General features: G+C 33.6%; 1 protein-coding gene across 2 annotated transcripts in view; it reads left to right on the top strand.

Moving 5' to 3' along the window:
• The window catches only part of Dscam2 (Down syndrome cell adhesion molecule 2), a 572,707-nt gene that overhangs the window by 493,541 nt on the left and 54,259 nt on the right, over positions 1–24,907 (top strand). For both annotated transcript variants that reach the window (XM_072535610.1, XM_072535611.1), the window contains exon 16: positions 23,485–23,731. In XM_072535610.1, the coding sequence (XP_072391711.1) occupies positions 23,485–23,731 (247 nt within the window). The remainder of the gene's footprint in view (positions 1–23,484; positions 23,732–24,907) is intronic.

Genomic DNA, 24,907 nt, shown 5'->3' with positions numbered 1-24,907 from the left:
AAAACTTTTGAGTGTGAATTATTTCATTATTTTTATTTCAATATATACTGTTAGATCATATGTGTTTTTTATTATTCCGGTATTCTTTGGACCTTACCTTTCACATGTAATAGCATAGATATTGAAGCACGAATTTAACCCTGAGATAAAAGAATTAAAAATTGTGATAGAGTCATAATCATATCATTTAAATAATTTTAATTAATCAAAAAATTAATTAGCTAATTATTGCTTGGCGCACCAAGACTTTAAATATCACAATAATATATATATATATATATATATATATATATATATATATATATATGTTTATTATTTAATAATATAAATTTTATATGTTGTATACCTGTTGTAGTACCTATACCTGTTATGACTTACATGCGTTTTTCCAGCGTTCCACAGTTAACCATAACGATTTGCTTCTTTCCGCAGTAAATTGAAATAACTTCATTATCATATTTGACCTAGATTTAAAATTGAAAACCATTTTTCATTAAAATTCGGTTTTTATACGTAGAAGACTTAATGCCAATCAGCACTCATTTGTTACGTAATTTTGAAGCTTTTTCCAAAACGTCACATCAATTTTATGCGATGGAAATGAATAGAGTTCGTGACCTTTTGCTTTAAAATTATCGACGTTTTTCCCACGTCAGCAACGATTTAATAATGATTGCAAATTCAAATTCCTAATTGGTAACTGGATGCGTTGAAATAAATAATTTTTTATTTTATTGGCAATTGGGCGAATTTTTTATTCCTCATTAATATCTTTGTTAGGGAGGATACAATCATTGGCCATTTAAAGAGGTTGTGTAGACATTTTAGAATTAAAATATACGACGTATACACCAAGATGCATAAACAAAGAACAGTGACCGTGCTGGAAGTAAAATAAATAGGAGAAACGCATGCACTTTCCTTGTAAAAGTTTAAATATTTTCAAAATAAAATCATAAAAATTCGATTACAGATTTTGTTTAAAAAATTCAATGATACATTTTTACTTACTTTTTTTTATATAAAATAAAATTGATCTAACAATTTTTTTTAATTTCATAATTTTTTAAGTACAATATTCACACAAATATTCGTCTCTTTCGGCACCAGAACAATCTATATTTGCCCATAAGGCACTGATTTCATGTTGCACCTCGATAATCATCACAAAAATTTCCGTCACAGAAAATACAATTTACGTCCGTATTTTCCTGCTCCATTACAACAGTAATCTCTTCCAAATCCATATCTTCATTAGCTGGTTGAAATTCCTGCTCAATATCGTTGTAAGCAGAACTTTCAGTTGTCTTTTTATGCCGCCCACCACATTTTTTTAAATTTTTTCTTAGTCACCTTTATTGTGACTTAATTTATTTTTGGTGTTTTGCTAATGTAATGCTTCCTTGTAATGTGAAGAAATTATTACCGTTGATTTTGATGATTTTCTATTTGATCTGACGATATTTCAAATTTACCTACAAACTTCCGCAAACCAGGATATGGTTTACTGATGTTGCCGGCTTCTAGTGTTTTTGGTTAGACACCAGATTTAGTAGCTTGTGGTTCTGCATTGAGATGTGGCTTTATAGAAGAATGCTGAGAATATCATGGACAGTAAGGATCACGAACAAGGAAGTTCTAGAAAAAATGAAGAAGGAACCAGAGATTGTGTTTAAGATCAAACGCATAAAATTGCAATATCTGGGACACGTTATGAGAAATCAGCACCGTTACTCCCTGCTGCAGTCTATATTGCAAGGTAAAGTCAAAGGTAAGCGAAGACCCGGTAGAAGGAAAATATCATGGCTGCAGAATTTTAGAACATGGTTTAAGAAAACCTCAACGGAGCTGTTTCGAGCCGCAGCGAGCAAGGTCATGATTGCCAATATGATTTCCAACATCCGAAACGGATAGGAACCAGTAGAAGAAGGTTCTGCATTGCTTTGGTTGTTACTCTCAATTTCTGCTGCAATAAAGTATGTATCTGAGAACACAGTCTTATTTAATGGATAAATTCCAGTGATGTGGCATCCATTTACGGAAATTTATCCAGTTTGGCTTTTAAGGTATGCTTTGCCAAAAAGTTCTCCAATGTCTTACCGAGAGAGAGCGCGGTTATTATGACGTAACGATTGCAGGGTTCCCAATAAAAGTTTTGTCCAGCGGTTGGAGCTTGTGTAGTGAATGTGGAGGTAATGAAACTACAACTAAGTTATTGTTCCTTGCCAGATTGATCACATCTAAATTGCGAGTATAGCTATAGTGACCATCCAATATAAGAAATAAGGGAAACCAGGAGATCCAGGAGAAATACCTTTCATGAGTTTGGAAATTCATATTCTTCTTTGGAAAGATTAACATGGGTGGGATAAAAGTCCCACTAACACTCATACATCCAATTAAAGTAATTAATGATTCTCTCTCAGCAGAAGTCAGCGATTAGTCTTTTTCCTTTGCGCCCCACTATTTCTGCAATTTTATTTTACATAATGGTTAGACCTGGTTCATTTACGTTGTAAACCTGATTACTGAAGAAAATGTATTTGTCATATGCTTTTTCCAGACGATTAAAAAATATTTGAACGTTCTCGTTGTTAAAGTTATTTGCTCGGCCAAAAGACGTTCCAGTTGGCCTCCTTACAGTAAATCTATTTTTGTGACGTGCCAACAACAAATTTAGCCAACCAGCTTTTTTAACGGCATAAAGAAATAATTTAAACCATTTGAATGAGGAAGAATAAATACAATTTAGAAGATTTAAAAATTTGTTAAATTCGAATATTGAGGAGAATAAATTTAAACATACATATTTATATTTAATTTAGAATGAGATGGATAGACACTACGTATTTTATGCAAAAAAGTTCTAAATAGGAAATAATACATCAAGTAAAAGATATCAATACTTATTTTGATTATTAGTTAAAACTTAAACATACTTTGCAAAAATATAAATTACTTAAATTATCAATATCTAAAAACTGGTCTAAATATAAATTACCTACAGACGTAGGAGGGTTGGGACATTTGACTAAACTCGTAGTGTGTCATTCGCTTACCACTAACCAATTAATGTATTAGCTTGTAAGAATTCGAATTCATGTTAAAACCCCGCCCTACTTTACTCTCAAACAAATCGCCTATCGAAGTAAAAATATCTATACCTCCTTTTCTAACTATTTTGGGTGTTATCTTGACGCTTTTTTGTCTTCCTGTACTATTTACCAGTTTTTATGTAGCTATTACATTAGTTAGGCAAGTAGTTGAGTTGTAGTCGAGAATAAAATTGACAATAATCAGTAGTGGAATACAAATAAATTACGTTTGGAATACATGGCGCTCATTTGACATGTTTATACGTAAATTGTTAAAATAAAATATTTGAATATATATAAAAATAGTGTGTTTTATGTAATGTATTTAATATATTCTATTATAATCTATTTTACACACCATGAAAACATGGGAGAAAGTAATTGATAGACGGATACATGACGAAAAGAAAATATCTGATCACTAATCAGTTATATCACTTCATAGATAATAGATATCACTATACGGCGTAGAAATATTAAAAAACCAAACCAATGATAACGGAGAACAACTATACAACTAGGTGAAGGGAATATACAAGCTATACGCTCCCGAAGAAGCTGAAGCTGTTTACTTAAAGATCCTTTTTGTATGGGAGGATCATCCCATTATGAGGTTTGTTTTAGAGTTTCTGATGTGACTGTTACCACTACTTTTCTTAATTCTTGTCTCTCTTTGGTTGTTCTTCCTTTATTTCTCATTTCTATACTCCTTAAGCCTTCTTCCACTTTTGGTTAGTTAGTTTAAGTCTGCCTCCGGTTCTTTTAGATGGTGGTATCCATTCCGTTTTTAAAAGCTTTTAACCAGTGCGTTCTACCAGTCCTCACATACGGAGCAGAAACATTAACTCTCACAAAAACATCAGCCGAAAAATTGAGAAGGACACAACGAAAGATGGAGAGATCAATGCTTGGAATAAGCTTAAGAAATAGAATAAGAAACGAGGAAGTTCGTAGACGAACCGGAGTGGAAGACATTATCGAACATATTACAAGGCAAAAATGGAGATGGGCAGGACATATTGCAAGAATGAAAGACAACAGTTGGACAAAAAAATTGCTTGAGTGGAGACCACGGGCTGACAAGCGAAGCCGAGGAAGACCCCCAACGCGATGGACCGACGACCTCAAAAGAATCGTGACCAATTGGATAGCAGAGGCGCAGAACAGAAGCAGATGGAAAAGTCTAGAGGAGGCCTATGTTCAACAATGGACAACTCAGGGCTGATTGATGATCCATTCCGTTATAACTATTACTATGTGTAACTTCTCATTAAGTGTCTATACCATCTAATTCTCTATACTTTTATCTTGTATTTCGTGATTCATCCATTGTCTTGCAATCTTTTCATTTTTACTCTTTAGTCCCAGTATGTTTCCACCATATTTCTCTTAAAAACTTTTAGTTGCTCTTCTTCTCTTGCTGTTAATGTATACGTCTCTGCAGCACATAATAACTATTGGTCTTATGGTCGTTTTGTAGATTTTCATTTTTGTATTTCTGTTTATCTTCTTATCTCTAAACATTTCCCGCTTGAATTCTACTTTTCATATCTACACTTTCATTTTTTCTCTTGACTAATACTCCCAAATATTTGAACGTTTCAATCTCTTCGAAAATGCGGGGGTATATTATCAGTTCTGTCATTTGTGTCTTCTTTTCTTGCTTACGTTCATGTATTTTGTTTTATTTTCATTTATTTCCAGTCCTCTCAGTTTGGATTTTGTTTTCTATTTCTTGGAAGGCTTTCTTTAATGATTTTTTATCTGTTGCTACTATGGTTATATCATCCGCATATCGTATTATTTATACTGTATTCTTATTTATAGTTCCTGCGTTTGACAGCTTTTTTATTATAGCATTATAGCAACTGTCACAAACATGAACTACGTGGGTTTTGTGCAAAAATAATACCGGGTTAAAATCGTAACCTAGAGCAACTGTACCAAGAATTTCAAGAAAGTAGTAATCCTGAAATGTTGCATAGACTTCTTATAATAAATTAGACTATTAGTGCACTATTATGTATGCGTTGTTTCTCTTGTTCTATTTTTTATTATTTATAAATATTTTTCCGCCCTTATGTAGCATTAATCATTACCAACTCTAGCTCATTTAAACAGTACTTAAAATTTTATTTGATCCTGTTTATTTGGGCTGCATAATTCCGGCGATAGATTGTCTGACTTTCACGCAAAAGGCAAGGGATCAAATTCTATTTAAAATATTTACAGGCCACAGGTCCACTTAGTCTGAATAAAACGAGTAAGTATTTTGAACCTCTAAAAAATTAAACGAACAATCTGAATTTTGTTAGGAATGTCAATTTTGGGATCCCAAAAAAGATGCAAAACGTTTACGATGTTTATCCCTCAGCTTCTCCCTAAAATGCCACCTCGTAGGGGGAAAACGGAAAAAAACGATTTACCAAAAATTTTGTATGCCAAATAAACCGTTCTCTCAGAATCAATGCTTGAAGCGACCGGCGATTTTGAATGTCAGTTATGCGCGAGAAATCAATTTTAAATAATCGAGAAATCCACCCTCGAAATTCGTAATCAGCAGCGAAAAATACGTAAAAAAAACTTGGGGGGACCCATCAGCCACGGTGGCCTAACTGGCCCTTAGACTATACATAAAGGGAGACTATTATTATAAATATCTGTATTTTTCTTTAATTGATGAAAATGCGGTTCCTTTTAGGTTTATGGAATTTTTTATGAAGTACGGCAGTTTTTATCTATTTGAAATTTTGAAATCACATTCTCTATTTTTCATTTTCACTCTAATTCGTTCCATATCTACAATCTATAGTCCGTCTAGAAAGTATCCGGAAAAAAGAAAGCAGAATTATAATTTTACGGTATTTATTTCTATCGCTTGAAAAGTAAAATTTCAACAAATAATTCATCTCATTTACTTATACAACCTCCATTTAAATCTAAACACTTAACTAAACGTCCAGGTACACCCGAAACTAGGTCAAGGCTATAATTTTCGGTAATGGTGTTCCAGGCCTGTAAAACTGACCAAATCGAACCTTCTTTATCTCGTGGCGCTGCTCGTTCTACTTCAATCTTCATTAGTCCCCATATGTTTTCAATGGGGCTAAGATCTGGAGATGCTGCTGGCCACTGAATTGTTGCCAATTCGTGTTCTTGCATCCAAGCTTGAGTATAAGCAGAAGTATGGCATATTGCATTATCTTGCTGAAAACGCGACCCCTCTGGATATAAAACATGAGCCGTTTCAAGAAGAAAACCATTTAGGATGTCACAATATTTCGCACTATCAACAGTACCATTAACTATACAGAGAAGAGTATCACCACGCTGAGATATTGCTCCCCAAACCATTATTTTAGTGGGAAATTTGAACGGTAACATTTTCTCTTGATAGGACTTTTAGATGATTTGCACCAAGCTGGAAACAACTTTCATCAGATATAAAGACATTATTAAAATTATCTTCTCGAAAACGTTGACAAAAATCTATTCTTCGTTGCCTTTGCAGAGGTGTCATTGTAAGGATTTTTTTGGATTTCTTGATATGTAGCTTTGCTTTTTCAGTGACATGCGGACAGTTTCTGGGCACACTTTTATTCTTCGTTAATTTCCAAATCTGTTCGCTAATTTTCGAAACTCTAGGCGCGGATTTTGTCGTCCTAAAGCCACTAAACCATTTAAATTGTTTCCGCGAATCTTACGCGGTCTACTCGAAACTGGTCTATGTCTCATATCTATGCCATTTTTTAACCTCTTTATTGTCTCATACACTGCACTTTTTCCGAGCTTAGTCAATTGCACTAATTTTTTAACGTTTTGGACACCCTTTCTATACAAATATTCCACCACTTTTCTACTTGCGACATTATTTCACAAATCTTAAGTCTGTTTACAAACAACAATATTTGACAGATGGTGTTGTCATGAGATTTTGTTCATAACCTACTATCGACACAACCTACTTGATGCATTACTTTTGTCTTAAAATGTTACAAAAAGGAAATCTATTAAAATTAGGAAAAATATAAAATTCCGGATACTTTCTAGACGGACTATATTAATAGAATGTAAGAAACAGAAAATAAATATAAATTGATATTTTTTTCACAATTCCTTGCAAAGTTTTATGCTTCATATTGGTTATAAAATCACCCTTTAAACTGACTCCGACGTAAGGAGTAACTTCGTTGTTTTTTTTATACCTTGCGTTAACTCAATTCCGCGGTGAACCGCTCCCTTTATTTCTTAACGCCCTAAACCTTTAAACTTGTTTAAAAATTCACCAGGCACCGAAACGTTTTCGCAATATAACTTAATTATTCGCCGTTTTCGCCAATATATGAATAATTTATGCGTAGTGTGAATACTTCTGATTTAATATTAAATATACAACTCTTATAAGAGGGTAGGTGTTAATTATTTTGACTTTCTTGCCTGAGTTATATATAAATTTTTTTTTTAATTTTAAAGTAAATTACCAAAAACAATAAATTTATTTATCTAAGTGTACAATTAAACTTTATAGATATCGGACTTCTCTGTCCACTGCTAACATTCCTATTTATTCCTCCGTTCAGATCTGCTTGTTTTACTTTGCCTTTCTATATATTCTTGGAGCTCTCTTTCACGACTTTGCTCAATTTAAATACATTTTTAAATAAGTTTTTTTTATTGTTACATTGCATGTTCACAATCTACTTTATACACAGAGTAATAAGTTAATAGTCTATAAGTTAATTAACGTGAGTTAGGTACCGTCCAATGACGGCTCTCTAAGTATTATTGCGGTCGGTCTTCTGGCCATACTCTCTTCAGTCTTCTTTCGGCAAGTGGTTGGGTGAATAAATTATTTATCAGTTCGTTGTTGTGATCAGTGGTGCAATTTTTATATTTTATTGAGTGCTTCTTTATTATGTCCTTAAGTAATGGGATGTCCAGATCATTGTGAAGTGTTTGGTTAGATACATTCCATGGAGCTATACTTATTTTGGATTGGTATGTTTGAAGTATCTTCGCATTTGAAGGTTTACTGCAGCCCCTTAGTTCTATTTCATATGTCCAAACTGGTATGAGAATAGCTTTGTTCAGAAACACCTTATTTTCAACAAATAACTGAGACCATTTGTTAAATAGCCAGTTCATATTTTTTTGTTTAAGATCCAGTTGCTTCCGTTTAGTTTTAATGTGCGGTTTCCATGTAGGTTTTTCATCCAGATGCAATTCCATGCAAGTATTACTGGGATTTTTCCAACAACTGGTTTTATGGGAATGCAGGTATTATTAATAGAAACTTGTGGACATAAAGATTTTCTTGTAAAAGTAATGTGTACTGATTTGCTGGCATTAACATTGATTTCCATCGCTTAAGCCAACTTTGTAATTGTTCTAAATAATTGTGTACTTTTTGTGATGCTGCATTAGGATCGATATTAATTGCGGAGATTCCCGTGTCATCAGCAAAAGTATCGTTGAAATGGGCCCAGAACGCTACCCTGAAGTACGCCAGATTATATAATGTGATAATTTAAGAAGCTGTCTTTAATTTTGACTTGGAAGTAACAGTCAGTAAAATACGATTTCAGTTGGTCTAGTTGGTCTGTCAGGTGTAATTTCAGTTTGTAGATGAAACTTATCGCCATATTCTATCAAATGCCTGTTCTATATCGAGAAATACTCCAGCGTAATACTTTTTCACTTCGAGAGTTATTTTAATTATATTTACTATTTTGTGGCATGGTTGGATGGTTGAGTGTTCACGTCTAAATCTGAATTGGTGTTGTGGTATAATTTCGTTTATGGCAACAACTTGCTCGATTTTAATAGTAGCCTTTCTAATACTTTCGACATTATTGGGAGTAGGCTTATAGATCGATATGAATTTGCTTGTGTTGAGCGCTTACCAGGTGTCGGGATCATAGTAACTTGAGCAAATTTCCATTGTATTGGAGAGTAGCGAAGACGTAGTATGCTGTATATTACTGTTAATAACAGCACTGCTTTTCTCGGTAGCTTCTGAAGTAATTCTCATGTTACCAAATCATAGCTAGAAGCTTTCTTTGGATTTAGCATTTTTATTTGTTGTCGAACCTGTGTCGGAGTAAATTTTGTCAGAGGAAGAGATAGTTGACATGGAGTTTCGAGGTACATTCTTATATTATCATCTTCATCGGTATTAGTACCTAATGCTGAGAATACAGTTGCAAGATGCTCTGCGAATACTGTTGTTTTTTCTGCGTTTGTGCGGGCCCAGGTCATATCTATTTTTCTTAAAGGTGAATTTGTTATTGTCGGTCGTTTAAATTTTTTTGTAGCTTTCCATATAGAGTGGTTTTCATGTGAGAGATTCGAAACATAAAACTGGAAAGTGTCATTTTTTTCTTCATGTAATGCTCTATTTAGTGTATGCCTTATCCTGTTACGGTAGTGTCGTAGGTAGGTATGCGTCAAGCTCTTCTTTTTTCTGCTACAAGTTCTCTTATATATAGGGGAATATTATGGTTTTCTTGCACACTTCTTTGGTGCTGTGGTGTTGCTTTCCATCCTGTCGTTTGAAACACTCTTGTTTAATAGTCTACTGCTTTCTCTACATTTTAGTTTTCTTTTATCCTAATATCTATTAATTAGCATATTCTTTGTATTTACAAAATTTTGGAAAACATACCAGTTTGTTTCTTCAGTTGTGAGTTTGGATGGTGGTGTTGTGCTTAAAGTTATTATTATTGTGCTGTGGTCTGATGTTAAATCGTTTGACTCTGTTGCACTATGAATGTCAGCTATCCCCTTTTTTACAGCAAAATCTACCAAATCTAAGATTTTGTTGGGGTTCTTAGGCCAGTATGTGGGATCTCCCGTTAATAAGTATTTTAAGTTATTTTGTTGAATGACGTTCATTAATGCTCGATTTTAGGCGTGATTAATCTGGAACCCCATGTGGCGTGTTTGGCATTTCAGTCTCCTGCTACTATGAATTTGTATCCGAAAGTTTATATGAAATCATGATACTCTTCGCTTAAAATGTGATGCCTGGAATTGGAATGCCAAACACACGATGTGGTATGTTTGGCATTCCAGCCTCCTGCTACTATGAATTTGTATCCAAGAGTTTATATGAAAGCATGATACTCTTCGCTGAAAATGTGATCTCCATTTCCAAATCATTGAAAAGTGAAAAATAAATTTTGTAGATGTAATTATTTTCTTTATTTAAAAATTTTTATTGACTAGTGTATTCTTAAATAGTTGACATTTTGAAAATTCCTCACATTTATTTACTATTCTGATATTATCGCAACGCTTTGAGATTCTGCCGTCATAAATATTGAATGACTAAACCAGTTGTGTCAAAAAAACCATACTTAGACGGTCTTAAGCATCATTAGACTAAGTGCCATTTTCTCAAATTGTGGATTATCAGGTGAGCTTTCTGGTGAGAAATAGCATAAACTATCTACAGAACAAATCTCATTAGTCTGTTACTAACACTTAACCAGATATATTTAAAAAGACCAAGTGCCTTTCTTCTTATTCTGGATTTTGAATTTTGCATAACTAGACCAAGCAACTAATTGTCTGTATTAGTTTTGTATCAGCAGACCAAGTGCCTCTTGCGAGCGTTTTAATGATTGTAAATCAAATATTTGGCAACATACGTACATAAACGTTGTTGACACTAGCTTGTTGAGGCGTTTAAGTTAAGAAGTAGTGTCAGTTATTGCTTAAATTTTTCTATAAAATTAAGAGAGCTATAATTTGTTCAAATATTTCCGAAGTTCCAGTAAAGCGTAAAAGAACAAAAACCAGTAACAAAAGAAATACTACAAGGATATACACAATACCCGCTGTGAGGGTGTGCAAACCTTTCTTTTTACGGACCTTAATAATATCAAGTTGCAAAGTCAATGCAGCATTAAAAGCTATGAAACGTCCAATGGGTGTTCGAGATTGTCGTGATCAAAGTGGAGGTCATAATAAAATTAACGATAATCGTGTACAAAAAGTAATTGAGCACATAACGAAATTCCCTAAGTACAAATCACATTACAGAAGAGCTAACACAGAAAGAGAATACCTAACAGAAGAAACAACATTAAGTAAAATGTATGAATTATAATATATTCAAGAAGCAGACAATGATCCTGTTAAACTTTCGTTGTACAAAAAAAATATTTTTAACACGATTTAATCTTCAAAGAAAGAAGTTGAAAAAAGTTACTTGTAGTAGATGTGATTGTTTCGAATTAGAAATTAAAAATTGCGCAGATAACGAAAAATTAAGCGAGTTAAAGGAAGAAAAAAATGTGCACTTAGAAGAAGCTGAAAATGCACAATCTAGAAGAAAGCTAGACAAGTTGTATATCGATTTCAAACAAGCGTTTGATGGAGTAGATCGACAAAAGATGTTAAAGCAACTATCTATGTTAGGGATACCCAGTAAGTTGGTTAAACTTATACGAATGACTCTGGAGGGTTCCAAAGCTGTGGTGAGAATAGATAAAGATATGACGCAGGCCTTTGATATTGAAAATGGAGTTAGACAAGGTGATGCCTTATTAGCAACACTTTTTAATCTAACTTTAGAAGCTGTTGTTAGAAAACTTGATATAAACAACTGTATTAATATAAGATCAATGCAAATATGCGTATATGCGGATGATGTTGCCATAATAAGCCGCAACAAAAGGGTATTAAGCGAAAAAGTTATAGAACTGAAACGAGAAGCTGCTACGTTTGGTCTATATATAAATGAAAGCAAAACAAAATATATGGAGTGCACAAAATCGAATGAACATGAGAATCTGAAGGTAGACAACTATACCTACAAATATGCCTCCACTTTTCCCTACCTAGGCTCAATAATAAATGACAACAACAACATCAGTCAAGAAATACAAGCACGGATTCTTAGCGGTAATAAGTGCTTTTATGCATACAAAGACTTAATGGAAAGTAAGTTACTGAATCGTGAGTCTAAGCTTAGAATTTACAAAACAGTAATTAGACCAGTAGTCACATATGGATGTGAATCGTGGACCCTCTCAACCACTGATGAAAATCAACTGAGAATATTTGAGCGAAAAATACTAAAGAAGATATTCGGACCAACCCAATGCAGCGATGGTTCGTGGAGAATTAAAATGAACCACGAGCTGGATGAACTAATGCAGAGCGCAGATATTGTCAGATTTGTAAGGTCACAAAGACTAAACTGGCTTGGTCACCTAGAAATAATGCCAGATAATCGAGCTGTAAATGTAGTCCAGAGATGGAAGCCCCAAGGAAACAGAACAAGAGAAAGGCCCCGTAAAAGATGGATAGACGACGTAGAGAGGGATCTTAAAACCATAAACATCAGGCAGTAGCGAAGGAAAGTATCCGACAGGGCAGAATGGAAGAACATTGTTAAGCAGGCCAAGACTCACAAAGGAATGTAGCGCCATTAGAAGAAGAAGAAGAAGAGAAGAAAGCTAGACATGAAAATAAGCAACTATCAACCAGAAGTGAAAACCTTTTGTTTTGATTTAGAAAAAACTCTTCCCTTCCGAGAATTCCAACAAATATCGTATATTAGGTATAAGCGTCAATTATGTATTTACTACTTTGGTATCCATAGTGGCAAGGATAACAAAGATCATTGTTATGTTTGGATAGAAGGTGAAGCTGGTCGGGGAGCCCAGGAAGTAGGCAGTTGTCTTAAGAAACACATTGAAGAAAATGTTACTTCTGCAAAAGCTGTAATTTTGCGGTCAGACTCTTGTGGAGGCCAAAACTGCAACATCAAAATAGTTTTGATTATGAAAACGATTTTGGAAACTTATCCTACCATTAAAAAATTACATTACGCTACCTCTTTCCTGGTCATAGTTTTTTACCCAATGATAGTGATTTTGGACATTGAAAATGGCCTAAAATTTCAACAACGTTTATATACCGTTGATGATTACCTAAACGTGATGAAAAAGAACCCACTAGTAGTTCACAGAATGGAAAAAGAAGAATTAGTTGGAACAAAGAAGTTGGAAACTATGGTTACAAACCATAAATCAGACATAGAAAACAGTAAGGTAAGCTGGCTTAAAACAAGAGAAATTGAAATAAGAAAGGATAAACCACTGAGTATTTTTATGAAAACTGATTTTAACACTAGTGAAGTTAAAGTAGATTTTCACAAGAAACTTCAAAAAGGACGGCCCGTTGCAATGCAATCCTTAAGTAACAACTTGATTCCTCTTTGGCCCACAGGCAAGCCACTTTCTGTGCCTAAGCTTAACGACCTTTTAAGATCTTTAATGCACCGAATACCACATGATGCAAAACATCTGTATCGCTCCCTTTTCAGTTTTAATACAGTAGAAGATGACATTGACGGATTTGATGGAGACTTAGACTTTAACATACGAGATGAGTAATGTTTATTTACTATTATCATAATATTCAGAAAATTATACCTACTGTTAACACTGAGTTCTTTTTTTTTATATTTTTGATTAATTTCTTAAGTAATATAAAATATTTAAAACAACGACTTTTATTGTCATATCCAAAAAGAAAAAAGAGCTACTAATTTTTTTTGTTTTTCTTTAACATTAGGAAGTTACTATTTCGCATTTAGAGAAAACATAAAAAACTGTCTTCGAAAACAAAAAATTACGACTATTGTAAAGTATACTGAATTTTAATAAAGTGAAAACTTTGAAGTCAAATATCTCAAAATCAATTTTTGGCGCTTGGTCTAGTGATGCATAACGCTGTGCACTTATACGAATATATTTATTTTTATTTACAACAATGAACTTAAACTAATAAAATAATAAATTTTATATTTTACCATCTACTGACTAACCATTGTATTTTTAAGGGTTTTCAGAGCTTTTTATCAAAGCGTGTCTTTCTTTAAAATATGCAAAGTGTAAAAACGCGAAACAACTTGCAAATTTCGTAAGGCAATTTCGAAGCGCAAAACAAGACATGATATAAAAACATCAAATGTCCTCCAGCAAAAAGAAGTTATCACTTCATCATACACCGTATCAACAGAGCGGGTAGAAAGAAACGAAAATGTTTTTGTTCTACTTCAATACAGCACAAAAAACGGAACAGAGATAAGAAAACAGAAAATTCTATTTTTCCGTTTGATTTAACGGTCCCGTTGAAAGTTCCCGCTAAGCGATTTTTGATGTATTTTAAAATATGTTTGAGATAAATCCCAATTACGTATGTAGGGTAAGACCTCAATTTTAAAATGTCGGTTTGCAAGTTTCGAATGTACAATTTTGTAGGGGATAAACGATTGGGAGTGTGCAGGTTTTTATTCGTGTGTAAGCAGCTATGATTTTACTAATGTGAAATTACATGGAGTATGCAGAATAAATATAACTTTACCACAAATTTCAACTAAATCTGTATTTTTTAAGGTTAATTTCATACATATCTGTGCCACTGTTCTAATTGGTTTCGTACGAGCTAAATCGACTTCTTGATTTGGCTCATATTAGGCAAGTATTAGGCTTTCGTGTTTCGTTTGTGGTATATTACCCGGGAAACATTAACAGCCAACATAGACGAGGATTGTTTCATAAAATTTATAAGTATATTATTATTAACAAAAAAAAAACGGTTTTGGTTATTCTATCAACATATTTTTTAAATTCTTAGTATAATCACGATTAATATTCTGTAAATGAAAATTTACATATATTATCTTTTCCTTTATAATTATATTACCTTTACTTTATTAAACTCTATTTTCACTATTTGGGAGAGTGAGTCATCGTTTGAAGGCGTAGAAGTGGGGAAAGACGTATGAAAATCCAGTGGCGTTCACTCACTTTTATTTCAACGTTAATTATATTATATTGTTTAAATATTATTGTTCACAATAGGCCACAATATATTTATCTGGTTTTTACTGAAGTTTCAATCTCTATATCCAAAGACCGTTTTCAAAGATATAAATTATAGTTATATTTATTTTATCTGTTTATTATTATATATTTATATATTCTTATATTATTTTCTTTTTTTTTTCTTAACTTTAAAAACGGTCTCTGTAATAGAGATCGAAACGTCAGTAAAATAAACATGTAAATAGATGTATTGTGGCTTATTTCCAACATTCTCCCTAAAAATACGGAATGCCACAAGCAAAAAGCCACAAAAAAAAATAAATATTGCTATCATTTGTATATTTGAAAACGATCTCTTTACATAGAGATCGAAACGTCAGTAACCTATGAATAAATATTTTGTGGCTTATTCCCTACTGTCTCCTAAAAATACAGAATGCCACAAACAAAAAGCTATAAAAACAAGTAATTTTGCAGAAAGCTTACTGATGCCACCCGGTTGCCGCGGAAGTTACGCTAAAACGTCTTTTGACGTGACCCGCCCTTAAAGAGTTACACAATGAAATGTTTTTAAAACAAATTTTAAGACAGTTTCCACACCACCCGAGAGGTATGTCTTGTGGCGCGTTACTTTTTTTTAAATAGGTGTTCACCAAGAGCCATATTTTCCCATTAAATAAAATAAACAAAACACTTAAACAGTATAAAACAAAACAAAATAAAATCCTATAAAACAAAATAAAATTCTATAAAAACAAAATAAAAATAATTTTGGATGTAACAAAACATTGTTCTATTCTAACACAAACACTATACACACTTACTATGTTCTTCTCGTTTTTTTTTTGTTTTTGGTTTTTTTATGCTGATGTTCCTACTAAACTATTAGAAAATATTATTCGCTGTCTAAATCTGAAGATGTAGTGCTGCTATCGCTGTCATTATCTTCACCTGGTGTAATTATAATTGGCTCTAGTAAAACTTCGACATGAGTGTCAAGTTCCCACATACGATATTCTTCTTTAATTATGTGGCCTATACATTTAACCCATTTCTCTGGAGTTACATGGAGGATTGCTTGAATCAAAAGTTCCTTAACTTCGTTTAATTTGAACGTTTTGTTATTGCGTGCTACTTCTCCTTTAACTTGCGCCCAGATAAGTTCAATGGGATTAAGTTCGCAATGATAAGGTGGTAGACGCAGAACTTTAACACCATAATCTTTTGCAGTTTCATCCACAACATATTTAAGATATTCACTTTTCCTTAACCGTGCAATGTCAAGTAGTTGAATTTTGAGCATTGATTCTTCGTATGCAATCCCCTTTTCTGTAAGCTATTCTTGAATTCTCCCTTTCCGCCATGCCGTCGTCGGTAATTGTTCTAGTCTGCGGCTATGATATGGCGCATTGTCCATAACAACCACAGACCCAGATTCCAATTTTGGTAAGATTCTCTTAAACCAGCGCTCAAATACTTCAGAAGTCATTTCTTCATGATAATCACCTGTTTTTTTCGACTCAAATTAAAGCAAACCATCATTAAGGAACCCTGTATCACTTCCTATATGGGTGATGATTAAACGCCGTCCCTTTCCTGATGGAGCCTTTAATCCTGTAGACCAGCCTTCTATAAATGCTTCGCGTTTACTTTTTACATTTAAATCTTGCCAAACTTTTCCAACTGTATGACCTTCGTTAATCCAGGTTTCATCCAAATAATATATTTTGCATCCAGTGCTGCGAATTTTTCGTATTTCTTCTAAATATTTTCTTCTCCACAGAATAATTTCATTTTTTTCTAATAGCATACTTTTTCCGTTGCGGTTTACGTATCGAAAGTTCATTTCGTGCATGGTCCTGATTAAGACCCTACGAGATATCTTGGGTAAAGAGTCATCATTTTCGAGCTCTTGAGAAATTTTTTTCAGTGTTAGAATTTCACTCCGAAAATAAAATGAATGAATTTTTCGACGTATAATATTCCTTGTCTCGTCATCCAAAACAATGCTTTTCCTACCTCTAGTTTTACCTTTTTCTTGCTTTTTATTTTCCGATGTATTTTTAAGTACACGATAAATACAGCTAACGGATACTTTTGTTAAACTGCTACAAATGTCGACCGCTTGGCTAACGTTTAATGCCATTTTTCTGCCGACAATTCCTTCATAAACGTTTCGTATCATTACGTTCTCTTCGGACGTTAACATTTTCCGTCTCTTTTGCGGCTTTTCATTCTTGGAATCAACATCAGAATTTTGCTGTCTTCTCTTGGAACAACTCGGTTTTTCGTCCATTGTATTCTGGATATGTATCAATAATCTGGATATATACTATATATACAATAATTTCAAAGAATATAACTAAATATTTACTATAAAACGACAAACTATAACACTCTTATTATCAATAACACGTTTTATCAATACTACAATACAGTATTGATAAAACAGTATTGACAACAATAAGTTTACAAACTTATCACATAAAATATACTCACAAAAACACATGCACTATTTACCCATAGAAACACCAATGTTTTCTTCGTTCATTTCTTCGGCAAAAAATAATAAAAACTAGTTTTACTGCATGTCTGGATCTAAATTGTAAAACCGAGTTCCCTCGCTAATTCCAACATTGCCAAACGATTGAAAAATAATGTTTTAAAATATCGATTTTTATTTTATAAATTTAAATACGTAACGAAACGGAACATATAAATAAAATTTATTTTATTACAATTTTGTGCTTAATTTTTACTATTGAAAAAATCATGTTTTTTGGTATTTTTATGACGGTAATAATCGCTGCGTGGAAGAATACAGGTTTTGTATGACCATAATTACTACTTGTGAACAAGATTTGGCTACACTGTACGACAACTTCTGGTCAAGTCTACTATAGAGAAGCACAAATAAATATACTACTTTATATATTCTGTAATTTCTTATGAGGAAACGCAAATTGCAATCGAGAAAACAGGCAGTTTTCGAGGACCGCTGTGTACATTTAAATTTGAGGATATTCGGCGTTTAAACTATGATATCACTCTTCTGAATTGAGGGTTTTTACGTTACATATTTTATTTTGTTACTTTAATAATAATTACATATTATCTTTTGTATATATCTTTAACCTTCTACCACATACGAAATCTTTTATGGTTTCAAAATTTCAAAGTTTTGTAGTATGCATAATATCAACCACTTATCGAAAATTGAGGAGTTGGCTGTAAGAAGGATGCAGCCCCATATTTAGACCGTTTTGGATGGAAACATATGCCATAATTAAAAAAAAAATTGGAGGATTGATTGGTATAAGAACGATGCAGATCCGATAATAAATAAAGGAATTATACGTGAATGTTAGGAACGATGGTGATTTTCGTGGAATGCAAGGTCATCTTCTGTTGGCGCTGAGCCGACAGGGCAGCTGATTTGTTTTGATTTTTTATTTGTTAGTCATGCGTTTTCATGCGGTTTAATTGTTCGTGTAAAAATTTAACGTCGTTTAAAAATGAGTCAGATCCGTTTAGCGCTAGTGAGTCAGACTATGAACCTACAAGCTCTAATGAAAGTTGTTTTAATAGCGATGTCGCAGGACTGTCAGCTAGGAGGAAGCATCCAAAGAAGAAACGTACCTCTGTAAAAAAGCGACACATTGAACCTGTTGTCAACATGGATTCTACGGAAGAGCCCCCAGTTGTTCCTGTAACCAAAAATTAGAAAAAGTGCCAACCCCACTCTCTGGAAAAGAAATATGAAAACTGGATCGAACTGCAACTGCAGGTACAAGTGTTTTCAGAATGTGGACGAAGAAACAAGAAAAGTTGTCTTGCAAAAGTTTAACAAAATAGGCGACAAAGATTTTCAAAATACCTATTTGGGAGGATTGATTCAAACTACTACTATTCAAAGAACGCTAAAAAAGACTAATGAAAGGCCAAAACCGCACTTGTTTCCACACATAATTTATAAGGCTGGGTAAGCTATCCAAACGAGTTTGTAGACTGACTTTTGGTTCAATCCACGGCATATCAAGGAAGAGTGTAGATCTCATTTCTTAATCTTTTTCTGACAGAGATATTGCAGCGCCACCTAGTAACAAAGGAAAGCATAGAAATAGACTCAACTAACAAAACACTCAAAAAGTGAGTATGACTTTGATATTTTTACTGGTGAACAAAGCAATACTTTTCCAAATGGAGCTGATTTAGGAATCAGTGGAAATGTATGTTATCACTAGACTGACAGACATAAAGAGAAAAATATTTTTCGATAACTGGTTTAATAGTAAAAAATTACAGATTTATCTTACAAAAATTGAATTGTTTTTTTTAGGTACAATTCGATTTAACCGTGTTTCAAATTTAGGAATCCCATCCGAAAAAGAACTAAAGAAAAAAGAAGGTGGTTTCATTGTAAAAAAAGTTGCCCTTATTGAAGACGTAAACATAAGACTAACAACTTCGTTCGATAATAATCCAGTAAATATGTTATTAACTTAGTTACGTAGGTACTTCCGAAAAGAAAAAACGTGCAAAGAGATTTCATGCCCTCAAGCGGTTGAAGTTTATAATCAGCTGATGGTAGGAGTGGACTTATTAGACTTGATGCTGGGGCTTTACAAAATCCATCTAAGATCAACAAAATAGTATAAACGAATTTTTTTTCATATGTTGGATCTATGTGTTGTGAACTCATGGATACTCTGACGAAAAAATATTGAACAGAATTATTATATGCCATTATTTTACTTCAAACAAGCTGTTTCTGAACATTTATTTAAATCTGGAAAGTAACTACCAAGAAAGAGAGGTCGTCCAATAGAAAAAAATGGGACTCCAACGTCTAGTCATCAAGGAACTCCAACGTCTAGTCGTCAAGGAACTCCACCTGTGGAACACCAACAAAAAGAACAAGAAAAACTGCTGCAAGACGTTAAGAGATACCGTTAAATTCTGTGCGTACGGACAAAATTGGACACCTGCTAGAATGGCAAAAATATCGTCAACAGTGTCAAATATGTACAAAAAAAAACTTACACCAAATGTATAAAGTGTAAAGTATTTTTATGTTATAATAAAAAAAGGAATTGTCTATCACAATTTCATAACTAATGTATTTTTGTATTGCATATGAAACCATATATGGATTTACAAAAAAACTTAAGAACTAAACAGTTATTTTAAATGTACTAATGCCTTAATATCTAAGCCGATAATATCCAAGAACTAAATGATATGTACTTAATAAACTATCAGTAGGAAGCGACCACAGACCAGTAAGAGCTAGAATAACGATAAACCTACAAAAAGAAAGAGCAAAGATGATAAACAGTGGCAAACGCATAGTTTGGAATTCACCAAATCAGCCAGAAGCGTACATAAAAAATATAGCAGAAACTTTACAGAGTAATAATCCCAAACCTCTAAGTATCGACGATCATAATAAATTAATTACAGACTCGGTTAGAAACGCACAACTCAAATTTTGCAAGAAAAATTACACCAAAAGTGAAAAGATTAGCAAAGACACAAAAGCTCTCATGGAAATACGACGAAACCTAAGCGAGAAAGAAAAGGGAAACAAAGAAGAATATAGAAAACTAAATAAAAGAATTTCAGCGGATATTAGAAGAGATATAAGAAGATATAATACTAATGTAATTACTCAAACAGTAGAAAAGAACAAAGGTTTAAAGATAATGAAAAGAGAACTCACACAAAGTAAAAAAGAAATATACAAGCTAGAACATAAAGACGGAAAGGCAACAACAGATAAACAAAACATTCTGAAAATAACTAGAGAGTTTTATAAAGACCTCTATACCAGCCAAAGATCACAAGAAAATTTACCGACACGAGTAAAGACTCTCATAAATCAGGGATCGGAAATACTTTTACCCATTACTGTGTCAGAAGTAAGATCAGCTTTAAAGGAAATGAAGAACCATCGATCGCCTGGTGACGATGGACTCGTTATTGAGTACGATTCCTAAAGACTGGAACAATGCAGTGATAGTCTTGTTACACAAAAAAGGTGATATTACTAAATTAGAAAATTATAGACCCATCAGCCTCTTGACACATATGTATAAACTCTTTATGAAAATCTTAACAAAGAGACTAACACCTAAACTTGATTTCTATCAGCCCAAAGAACAGGCAGGCTTTAGGAGAGGATATGGCACAAATGACCATTTGCATACCATAAAGATCTTAATTGAAAAATGCATCGAGTACAACATACCACTGATTCTTGCATTTGTCGATTACGAGAAGGCTTTTGATACTGTAGAGTTTGAAACCGTACTGGAAGCCCTAAATCAAAGCCGAATAGATTACAGGTACACGTCACTAATCAAAAACATCTACGAGAACGCTACATCAAGTATACGACTACACGAAGACACAGAAAAATTCAGCTTAGGTCGAGGAGTAAGACAAGGAGACAATATTTCACCAAAATTGTTCACGGCAGCTCTAGAGTCAATATTTAAGAACACCCAATGGCAAGATATGGGCATCAATATAGATGGAGAAAGATTAAATCATCTGAGGTTTGCAGATGATGTCGTATTAATCGCAGATAACTTACAGGATACGGTTTCTATGCTACATTCGCTTAAAAGTCTGTCTGAAAGAGCAGGATTAAAGATAAACTTTGAGAAAACTAAACTTATGACAAATCTCGTAATGAGTGGAAATATAACTATCGACAATAATACCATACAACAAACAGACACTTACAAATATCTGGGACACGAGATCAAAATAAACAGAGACAATCAAACAAATGAAATACAGAGGCGAATAGGCCTGACATGGGCAGCATTTGGCAAACTAAGCCATATTCTAAAAAGTTCAATTCCCATGTGTCTCAAGCGAAAAGTTTATAACCAATGTGTTTTGCCTGTACAAACTTATGGAGCAGAGACTTTAACACTCACGCAGAAATCTGCGAATAAACTAAGAGTTACACAACGAGCCATGGAACGTGCAATGCTGAATGTGAGCCTCCGAGACCACATAACAAACCGACAAATCAGGCAAAGATCAGGAGTTCAAGACGTCATCGAAAGAACCACGAGACTTAAGTGGAACTGGGCAGGACACTTAGCCAGAACACAAGATGGACGATGGACAAGACGAATTATGGAATGGAGGCCCAGAAATTATAAAAGAAGCCGAGGACGACCACCGACTAGATGGACCGACGACATAAAAAGAGTAGCGGGAAACTGGCTACAAGCGGCCCAGTGTAGAGAACACTGAAAAGAACTGAGGGAGGCCTATGTCCAGCAGTGGACGGGATTGGCTGATTGATGATGATGAAATGATATGTTACAACAATTAAATGCAGTTTCTGGAGCGGTAGGCTTAAAAATGAACTACAGTAAAACAAAAATACTGAGCCGAGACCAGACAAATATAACAATAAAAAATTATACCATAGAAAATTTTAAACATTATGTATATCTAGGTCATGTCATCAAACTAGGAAAACCAAATCAAGGTGCTGATATTAAAAGAAGAACACAACTGGCATGGGGCACTTTCGGCAAACTGGCATATATCTTGAAAAACACCTCCATTCCTGTAAACTTAAAGAAAAAGGTGTATAACACATGCATAATACCAGTTTGTACTTACGGATTGGAGACAGTAGCCCTTACCAAAAAATCTGCTAAAAATTAGAAACAACGCAAAGAGCAATGGAACGAATCATGCTTGTGATATCACTGACAGACAAGATTAGAAACACCGAGATAAGACGTAGAACGAAGATTAGGGATATTGTGGAATAAATTACAAAAATGAAATGGCGTTGGGCAGATCACGTAGCCCGATGTAATGACAACAGGTGGACACAGAGAATTCTGGAATGAAGACCAAGGATGACAACAAAAAGCATGGAAAGACCTTAAAAAAGATGGGTAGATGACATAAGAGCAGTGGCAGGCAAACAGTGGATTAGATTGGCGCAAGATAGAGAAAGATGGAAGCAGATGGATTGGGAGAGACCTACATTCAGGAGTGGATGGAAAATGGTTGACAGAGAGAGAAGAGAATGCCTTTTATATGCTTTAATAAAAATCCCAATACATAAAAATATTTTTTATTTTATGTTTGCAATAATTTATGCAGTAGAGGGTTAACAATTTATTTGTGCACCTAATTTAACCAAGGCTCTCAAGAATACTCGTAGAGTCAACGCCAATGAAGGTTTCTTTATTTTAATATAATATCTTTTTTTTTTTAGCTTCACTTCTATAATTTGGTTATTTATTACTAATTGGCCGGTTTTTATTACTTTTTATAATTACTGCTTTCTTAATATACATTTTGTGAACACATATGAATGTATCAAGTCTGACAGTATAATTATCTAATTAAGAAATATTGCTATAGACACATGTTATCTTAATCTGAATTTGAGTACTAATCTCAACTAGCAACGTAAGAAACACTAAGAATTATCTAATTAAGAAATATTGCTATTGAAAAATGTTATCTTAATCTGAATTTGTTTCAATTTTCAGGTGGCAGCAGAGTTGCAAATATTAAATGCAGATGCGAAAGACAGTGGAGCCTACTTTTGCCAAGCTAGTAACATGTACGGTAGAGATCAACAATTAGTGCAATTGTTAGTACAAGAACCGCCAGTGCCACCTCAAAACGTAGAAGCAGCAATGATTAGTAGTAGATCCGTGAATCTTAAATGGCAACATAAATCCGGCGATACGCATGAGGTCTTCAAGTTTATTATTGAATATCGGGAGATGGATCGTAAGTTAATAATCCTTTTTGGTTTGTTTTATTTAAATGTTATTTTTAGAGATTATACCTTAGCATTATTTTTATGCTTTTGTGATATTTATCGATTATTTTACACCAATAAGTTGGTATATTCGGAACCCAAGTTAGTTCCATTTGACAAAAGTATCAGATGAGGCTACGTCAGGCACATACGAGTGACAAAAGGCTTTAAGTAGTAGCGCCTGTTTAGAAGATCCTCATTTTCATAGCACTTTATTTACATAATTATCCACTCCTTTAGTACCGCAGCACTCAAGTCATTTTCACCTCTATAAGTACAGTCACTGGACTTCACACGTTAAACTAAAATATCTTTTTCTTTTAACTCTTTTTCTTCTTTTACTGATTTCTATTCTGCACAATTTGTATCCACTTTTTACCTGCTATTTTCTTCATGTCGTCTATCCTCATATTTGATTACGCTCTAATCGTTTCTTCGTCATTTTTGGTCTGCAGTAAGTGGTTTTCTGGAAATTAACATGTTACATTTTCTGGCGGATATATTAAAATGGTGCAGCATGCGTTGTAAATCATCTATATTTTGAGAGAGTTGTATTGCGTCGTCTGTATAGCAGATTATTTTAAGTTGTTTTTCTCTCATTTGGTATGCTTCTCCAATTCTTACTGTTTTTATTATTTTATCCATATTCAGGTTGCACAATAGAGGACTCAGGGAATCTCTTTGTGTTATCACATTACCAGCTTCAATAAAGTCGGTTAGTTCTTCTTCTACTTTTACTTTTATTGTGTTATTTTGGTCGATATTTCTACCCTTTTGATTATTCCTAGAGGTATTTCTTTTGCGTACAATAAGTGAATAACATTCTTTAATTTGACCCGGTCAAATGCCTTCTTAAAGTCCACGAAACATTTGTATTAGGATGCTTGATCTCCATTCTTGAGGAACTCTGTTTTGTTCTATTATTTTTTTGGTTTGTTTTAATAGTTGTTTGGTCAGATCTGGTCCTCCGTACTTTAGGAGTTTGTTCGGTATTCTGTCCCATCTTTTTGATTTTCTTTTTTTTTTAATTTCCTTAATGCGGTCTCTACCTCTTCCTCCTTAATATTTATTTTTTCGTTTGTCGTCACCTCTGGTGTTGGTGGTTCATTATGGTTACCTTTACCAAATAGGGATCGAAAATAGTC

The sequence above is a fragment of the Diabrotica undecimpunctata genome, chromosome 6 (genome assembly GCF_040954645.1).
Source record: "Diabrotica undecimpunctata isolate CICGRU chromosome 6, icDiaUnde3, whole genome shotgun sequence".
Lineage (NCBI taxonomy): Eukaryota > Metazoa > Arthropoda > Insecta > Coleoptera > Chrysomelidae > Diabrotica > Diabrotica undecimpunctata.
This window is presented reverse-complemented; position numbering and strand designations above follow the sequence as displayed.